This window comes from Lottia gigantea, assembly GCF_000327385.1.
Source record: "Lottia gigantea unplaced genomic scaffold LOTGIsca_17, whole genome shotgun sequence".
NCBI lineage: Eukaryota > Metazoa > Mollusca > Gastropoda > Lottiidae > Lottia > Lottia gigantea.
Window position 1 is genome coordinate 3252241 of NW_008708133.1, and position 8899 is coordinate 3261139.

General features: G+C 32.6%; 1 protein-coding gene across 1 annotated transcript; it reads left to right on the plus strand.

Moving 5' to 3' along the window:
- Positions 1 to 4177: 4177 nt before the first annotated feature.
- LOTGIDRAFT_231121 (hypothetical protein) lies at positions 4178 to 8762 on the plus strand. Its single transcript, XM_009051775.1, has 9 exons — positions 4178 to 4284; positions 4547 to 4701; positions 5040 to 5115; positions 5362 to 5450; positions 5552 to 5611; positions 6581 to 6723; positions 8104 to 8209; positions 8348 to 8472; positions 8667 to 8762. The coding sequence occupies exons 2-9, from the start codon at positions 4555 to 4557 to the stop codon at positions 8701 to 8703; spliced, it is 783 nt and encodes a 260-aa protein (XP_009050023.1). The 5' UTR covers positions 4178 to 4284; positions 4547 to 4554; the 3' UTR covers positions 8704 to 8762.
- The last annotated feature ends 137 nt before the right edge of the window (positions 8763 to 8899 follow it).

Consider the following 8899-nt stretch of genomic DNA (forward strand, 5'->3'; position numbering starts at 1 on the left):
TAACAGTCTTAACAAATATATATCCGAAAACATCGATAAATTCTTAGATAATAATGAATTATGTGGTTTGATATTTACTGACTTTCAAAAAGCTTTTGATTTAGTGAACCATTCTTTATTATTAAAGATCTATAAACTGACTGAACTTCTTTCCTCATATCTAAGAGGCAACCGTGGAGTTATGCTAATGGTACATTATCCCCACACTGTGTGATATCAGATGGAATTCCCTGTGGGTCTATTTTAGGACCTATACTTTTTAATATTTTCATTAATGATCTTCCACTTTATTTGAAATCTCACTGTGATTTATTCGATGAAGATACGACTGTCTATTCAAGTAATTCATTTTTATCGCAACTTCAAACAAATCTTCAACTATCGAATTAGCCAATTGGTGTACGAATAATTCGATGATAATGAAACCAAATCTAAAAATATGCTTATAACCACTAATCAACGAAGATCTCGTATGAATATCGATAAGCTGAATTTCAATTAATAATTCCACAATTGAAAATGTCTCAAAATCTAAACTTTTGGATGTTGTAATTGACAATAACATGGACTGGAAAGATCATATAAATCATATCAAAAAGTTATTAGTAGTAAACTTTACCAGCTTAGAAAAATAAAATCTTTCTTATCTCAATCATCGCTTACGTTTTAAGGGATCCAGTCTTTGGAGTAGCCTACCTTCAAATCTACAAGTTTTGAACAATCTCAAATCATTTCATAAAAATATTTCAATTTAAATCTCAAAAACAAAAAGGTACAGTTTTTTTTTTTTATCAAAGTTGTATATAAATCTATTAAATTGACAGTTATTACATGTTTCTTCTGTTATCAATTTTATATCGCTTGTATAATTGTTACTGAATAATTTTGTGTGTATGTATATAAGATGGGTGAAATGCAAGAAATGCTTTTGAGCCTAATTTCTTACCCTAATAGAGATTAGGGTGATTGAAGAGTAACCAGTTACTATTCAATATAAGGCACTGGCACAGGGTTAAAGTTATGTTTAAGGGTAATTATTATTATTATATTTTCGTGGTGAAAAATTTCAACGTTTAACACCATATAGCACAAGTACAGCAAGGGAAACTAAGGGAAGAATAAAGCAGGTTTCAGACCAAGTAGATCTTGTACAGACAAAAATAGGTACAATCCGTATCAATGATCATTATTTAACAATCTAGTGAACCACTGTCCACTCTAAGACTTAAAGAAAACATTTGATACGGTAGATGGAACAGCTATCAGGACTATCCCACAATAGTACGGCATACCAGAAAAAAATCAACATATAAATACAAACCTGTCAAGTTATCCATGACCTATCTTCCCTCTTCAGTGTTAACACGTTGAAATAGTGTCTCTGGTGATAGACTGGGTAATGAGAACAGTTACAGGCAAGCCTATAGGGGAATACTATGGACCTTTACTTTACAGCTTAAAAACTTTGACTGCGTCTAAGATATTGGACTGTCTCATTTCTACCAACTTATCCAACAGAAGAGCGAGCGTCTACAAACGGTTTCAAGACAGTATGAATACACCAAAAACCTGAGAATTGATGCGGCCCATGATACACCTAGAAGGTGTGGTCAGAAGAACAGGGGCAAAAAAAGACATATTGGCCAGGACACGCAATTGCACAAATTTATCTGGAACAGCAGTAGTAACCACTAAAGAACAAAAACTTGTTTGAAACCGATGTCAACATGGTGTTTCTATATGGATCGCAAACCTGGAGACATCATAATACCTGGGCAATAAAATCAGGTGTTCATCAATACCTGCTTCAGGTGTATCCCACGCATTAGATCACCGGAAGGAATATCTAACCAGGAGTTGTGGCGGCAATAAAAACAAATTCCCCCCACCAATAAAATAAGGAAATGGAAATGGTGAATTGGACACATGCTTAGAAAGGACCGATCCAACATTGACATGACGAAGGAACCTGAACGCAGAGTTACCTACGAAAGCTTTACATGAGCTTGGAAGAAGTGAAGCAAGCTGCAACAAACCTAGTCCGATGGCGTTCTCTGTGGTCGAGGCCCTATAGTCTCAACATAACAGAGATGAAGAGGATTGGATCTGTGCACATATCTTTAGTTGTATAATTATTAACGAACTGTAGCGGTGCAAGCCTGTCGAGACTGGAGGTAAGACTGCCTCAATTGGGGCACAAACTATCGAACCTGAATTCAAAATGCGACATCTCAGTTGTCTGAGAGGGTTTCCCCCAAACAATTTTCGAAAGATTGAACTGAAGCATAATTCGGTTCAAAAACTTAAAATTAGTTATATATATATTATATTTTTCAATTAGTTATAAACAAAAATAAAGTTGGGTGCAAACCAGTTTACTAGAGGTGCAATCTAGTAAACTAGTGCCGCCACTGGCAACAAAATGTAAGATCTGGTCATCCCCACTTCTGCTACGGCGCCGTAATTTGAAAATGTTCTATAGTTACGGCAGACTACACATATCTGTATTTTATTTAGTAATATTCGGTAACAATAGACACTTCAAGTTCTAAAACTAATCTTACCTCGGAATTTCGTGACCTGATGGAGCTATCCTGGAGCTGTTGTTTTCCATGACTTGAATGTATATTTTAGTGGCATTCCCATTGTTTAGGTTGCCTTATATATTATCTTATAATATTTTGAAGTATACTTGAGGGTAGAATCTCAATAGAGCCCTAAATTATAAGACATGATAAACAGGGTTCTGGGTGATAACGATATTGGTTTGTTTAGCGAGTAGAAACAAGTTTTACTCACAAAATGAAGCAACATTTAATATTTCTTTGCTTGGTTATAGAAGAATTAATGTGTGATAAAACTTCAAGAGAGAATATCCATTTATATATATGCGCCTATATCTGGAATATTTGGTGATCTCCACTCCTGTTACAAATTACATTCTGAATACGTCAATTCAAAATTTTTATGAAACTTTTATACGATGTAGGCCTAGTCCATGAATGATATGGCTAAAAATAGGAGCTATCTGTAATCTTTCACCAGGGAAAAAACAGTTATCTCTGCGTCTTTTCCCATACTGTTTTGTCCGACAAATATTCTTATGATATAATACATGGGAATGGGTGACCTATATTCTGACCTATTTTTATACGCCAACATGAAATGGGTGGGGCGTATATTGTCGTCACCCTGTCTGTCCGTCCGTCGGTCCGTCGTTACAATTGCTCGTAATCTCTCTACAAGGTACAATTCTTGACTGATTTCGACGAAACTTGGTAAGGTTGTTTGTAATCACCCAAGGATGAAACCTATTGAAAATCAGAAAAATCGAAAAATATTTAGTATGAATTATTGCCCTTAACATAAAACGCTTGTAAACACCCTAGAAGGCACAATTCTGGACGGATTTTGACGAAACTTGGTGTGAGTGTTTTTAATCACCCAAGGATAAACCCTATCAAAAATCAGAAAAATGTAAAAATATTTAGTAAGAGTTATTGCCCTTGTTCTTGAAAACGCGTTCAATTTTTAGCTCGTAAACACTCCAGAAGGTACAAATCTTGACGGATCTAGATGAAACTTGTTATGAGTTAAACGCTCTAGAAGGTTCAATTATTGACAGATTTTGACGAAACTTGTGAGTGTTTGTTGTCACCTAAGGATGAACCCTATTGAAAATCAGAAAAATCGAAAAATAATTGGTATGAGTTATAGCCCTTGTTCTTGAAAATGCGTTCAATTTGTACCACGTAAACACTCTAAAAGGCACAATTCTTGATGGATTTTGACGAAACTTGGTGTGAGTGTATGTAATCATCCAAAGATGAACCCTAACGAAAATCGGAAAATATTATTGCCCCTGTTCTTAAAAACGCGTTCAAGTTTTAGCCTGTAATCACTCTAGAAGGTCCAATTCTTGACAGATTTTGAAGAAACTTGGTAATATTATTCAGTATCGCCTCAAAAAGTTCAAAAGAAGTGTATGTCTGAAGGTTGAATATTTCATACTGGTAGGTCAATTGTAACTGTACTGCAAAATATTTTTATTTGAAATCAAAGCTGCCAGTGGGCGTATATAACCTTGCCTGGCAAGCTAATTTATCTTTACTCAACACAGTTTATTGTTTCGGATTACCCTATTTTTAGTATTTGAGAATTTTCGGATTATCGTCTGTTTTTTCCACAAAGGGAAATAACTCTTTTCTAAATTGTGTTGTTTTTGTTTCCTGTTTTGTCTTAAAATAATACTTTTGCAATTGTTCTCTTCGATTCAATTATTTGGTGAGTGATATTATAATTATTCTTAGATTATATTTGGTCTTAATCTGGTTTTATAAGTGATGTTTCGATAAACTTCTATCATGGTCTCTTTTGACATGGTGTCTGTAAAATGCACACCCCTAGCCTAAAACCAGTACAGTGGTTACTTGACTGTACCATTGTAATCTAGTCTATTTATTTTAATTATTAGTTTTAGTGTATATGAAGGCACTAGAGATTTGTACAGGTTTGAAATAGCGATATTTATATGTATGAATTTTAGCATCAAGAATGACAAGTGAAAATAATTTAGAACAGTTTGTGTTATTGGCTAAAACAGCCAAAGGGGCTGCAGCAGTTGGCTTGATAAATCAAGTTTTAGAGGCCCCTGGTATTTTTGTTTTTGGTGAATTATTGGATATGCCAAATATACAAGAGGTAGGCCAGTTTTATCAGTCAATTTATTAATAATCAAATTGATAACTGCTGGCAAATTGCCACCCATCTTCATTAGCCAACATGGTGCAGAAAAGTAGGACGTAAAACTCAATTCATTTCATTTCATTTCTGCAAATTGCCATTGTTGGCCCACAAACAGCAATTTAGTGGCGTGATTATTTTTCAAAGAACATTTTGCCTTTTATTATGTAATCTAAACATAGCAGTCCGCAATAAGAGATATACCGGAATCAAGTTTGAACCTAGGAAAAGTTTGTCAATTTTGAACCGTTTCTTTTTTAACTTTTGTGTGTTTTCTATTCTATTTTATATTATAGTTATCATCAGGTCCAAATGAAGCACATTACAATCTTCTTAATTTATTTGCTTATGGAACATACAAGGATTACAAAGGTGGGCTTGTGTTAGAATTTTGATTAAGATTGGGTGAGATATGAGCACTGAACACCTTTTAAAATAGAATTAAAATTGTGTATGAAGATGCTGATGTGATTTTAACAATGTAAAAAAAAAAAAAAAAAATTAATCTACCTATAATAATGCTTGTCATCTTTAAATCAATAGAAACAAATATTTACCTATATTGTCTTTAAAAAGATATAGTAAAAAATGAAGCTAATTTTCACTTCTTTATTACAGAAAACAAAGCCAAATTGCCTGAATTAACAACAATACAACTGACAAAATTACGCCATTTAACAGTAGTGTCTTTAGCAACTAAAACTAAGGTCAGTAACAAGTAGATATTTTTTACATTTAGTTGTCAGACCATTTGATTTGGTATATCTTAAATATGTGTTGATTTGGTGACTTTTATTTATAATTTCAGTGTATTCCTTATTCAGTTTTATTACGAGAACTTGACATTCAGAATGTTAGAGCTATAGAGGTAGGTATTAGATCATGGTGTCTAGTGTTGAAACGGATTAATCAGTTAACCGATTTTGGGTAGAATTCCATGGGTAACCAGGTCTGATTTGAGATAATCGGTTAACCGTCAATTTGATAAGAAGCAAAAAGAGAGCAATTTTGACAGAAATTTCGTCACTGTATGAATCTTTAAGCTGTATTCTTTAGTAAATAAACATCTTTATTGATGATTGAGATTAATAAATCAAGATAGGGTATCAATTATCAAAACACTATTACTTTTTATTAACTCTCCTCTAATTGGCTGTTTGTTTCTTCTTGCCTGTCAATCAGCTTCAAGCTTATTAATATTCGTGATACAGATTCATTGATACATAGTTTTATACCAGTTGTGGAACCAGTACACTGATTCGCAGCGACTTCAATGAGATACACTCAATACACTGACCCCACAACTGGTATAAAAACCTTTGATCTGTTAGAGACTTTTGACCCCTTTTATAATCTTTAGTAATTAACCGGAATTAACCGGGTGCACAAACGGTTATTGCCAACGATTACCCAGTTCGTAAAATTCACTAACCGTTTCAACACTAATCTTGTCCAAACCACCTGATACGATGGTATTAGATATTCTTTGAAACTAGAGACGAAACACAGACCAAGGCCACAAATATATATCACTGATAATGAGGCTATGCCATGCTTTTATACTGAAGGAGGTTGCTTTTATTGGTCATATTTTAATTGTAAGAGTCAGGTCTGTTAAGACAGCTATTGTTATTCCATGATACATCCACAGTGAAATCAACAATCCGAATGATGCCTGTCATTTATTTCATTCGGATAACCAAACTTTGCAAGCGTAAAATGGAATACATGTATACTTAAAATTCATTTTGTTGCTTGGTCCTGAAATTAAAACTATCAGTTTGAATCGGCCTCAATTGTACCACATATTCTCAATCTTTTTTTATTTTATAATTAGGACATTATTATTGAAGTTATATGTGCTGATGTTATACATGGTAAATTAGATCAGAAAAATCAGCAATTAGAAATAGATTATGCTATAGGTCGTGATATCAAACCAGAATCTATACCTGTTGTTATATCAGTTTTACAAGATTGGTAGGTTTTTATTATTAGAAATAGATTATGCTATAGGTCGTGATATCAAACCAGAATCTATACCTGATGTTATATCAGTTTTACAAGATTGGTAGGTTTTTATTATTAGAAATAGATTATGCTATAGGTCGTGATATCAAACCAGAATCTATACCTGATGTTATATCAGTTTGACAAGATTGGTAGGTTTTTATTATTACAAATAGACTATGCTATAGGTCGTGATATCAAACCAGAATCTATATCCGATGTTATATCAGTTTTACAAGATTAGTAGGTTTTTATTATTACAAATAGATTATGCTATAGGTCGTGATATCAAACCAGAATCTATACCTGATGTTATATCAGTTTGACAAGATTGGTAGGTTTTTATTATTACAAATAGATTATGGTATAGGTTGTGACATCAAACTAGAGTCTATACCCGATGTTATATCAGTTTTACAAGATTGGTAGGTTTTTATTATTACAAATAGATTATGGTATAGGTTGTGATATCAAACTAGAGTCTATACCTGATATTATATCAGTTTGACAAGATTGGTAGGTTTTTATTATTACAAATAGATTATGCTATAGGTCGTGATATCAAACCAAAATCTATACCTGATGTTATATCAGTTTTACAAGATTGGTAGGTTTTTATTATTACAAATAGATTATGCTATAGGTCGTGATATCAAACCAGAATCTATACCTGATGTTATTTCAGTTTGACAAGATTGGTAGGTTTTTATTATTACAAATAGACTATGCTATAGGTCGTGGTGTCAAACCAGAATCTATATCCGATGTTATATCAGTTTTACAAGATTGGTTGGTTTTTATTTTTACAAATAGACTATGCTATAGGTCGTGATATCAAACCAGAATCTATACCTGATGTTATATCAGTTTTACAAGATTGGTAGGTTTTTATCATTACAAATAGATTATGCTATAGGTCGTGATATCAAAACAGAATCTATACCCGATGTTATATCAGTTTTACAAGATAGGTAGGTTTTTAGCATAGAAATTGTGATTTCCAACCAAAAATTACCCCAAGATCACCTTAAATAATGGTGCACTTTCACCTGAAGATGACAATGTAGATTGTTGAAACGTCGTGTGTAATAAAACTAAGGAGTGGTATACCATAAAATTGTGTTCTGTTATTTAATGTAATCTCTACCCCTAAATGTCGCTAAAGGATTATCAAGATCACTTTGATTTAAACCATCTGGTATGTTTTGTTGTTAGGAACTAAGATAAATTTGTTTTACAATTTGGTAGATATTTATTACTCAGAACCCAATTATATTAATGCTGTGAAATGAGATATAAGTTTTACATATATACCTGGGGAAAATTAAGATATTTCATTTGTTTTTACAGGTGTGACAGTTGTGAAACTGTATTAAAAGGAATTGAAGATCAAGTTTCAAAAGCAAACCAATGTAAAGACAATAATAATAAAATCAAGGCTCAAATTGAACAGGAGGTAAGTTCAAAAGCTTTGACTTTTAAACATTTATGGCAGCAGTTTTTAGGATATAATGAACATTGTGTGTTTCATCTTTGAAAAAAGACAGTTTTGTGTGTTATCATATTCAACCTATTATCTTATCTGTTCTTATAGGTAATTAATATTAAAAAGACATTAAAAACATCCCACCAACAAGATTTAGATGATCAAATGATAACAGATAGTCAGGCATCAACATCTCAAGATAAACCAAGTAAAAAACAGTCCAAAACCAAAGGGTAGGTTCATGTTAATCCTAGATTTGATTTGAGCCTTATATGAAGGTAAATGTATTAAAAATCCTTCGACATTTTTTTCAATCTATTATTGCTTTTATCTTGATTCTTCAGAATACATATTACAATATAACAATTGTGGCATGTACATGAAAACGATTCACAATGACCTTATCTATCTGCATTTTATATTTTAGTTTACGTGGTAGTGGTGCCACTAAATCCTGGAAGTAAATACCAGAGATCAACAGTTGTACATATTGTAAAATATTGATTAAATATATTTAACATGTATTATAGATATTATTAAACAATTGGTTGCCTAGCAAGATACGCCCACTTTCCTGATACATTTTCAGGATATTAAAGGCGGTCACCTATCTCTGTCAAATCATATCAAAAATCTAATTTGTACAAGATATTGTTGATT

Coding starts and splice junctions, on each gene's coding strand:
- LOTGIDRAFT_231121 (XM_009051775.1), top strand. CDS start 4,555: ATGACAAGTGAAAATAATTTAGAACAGTTTGTGTTATTGGCTAAAACA. Junction 5,116..5,361: donor AACATACAAGGATTACAAAG/GTGGGCTTGTGT, acceptor TCTTTATTACAG/AAAACAAAGCCAAATTGCCT. Junction 8,473..8,666: donor AAACAGTCCAAAACCAAAGG/GTAGGTTCATGT, acceptor TTTATATTTTAG/TTTACGTGGTAGTGGTGCCA.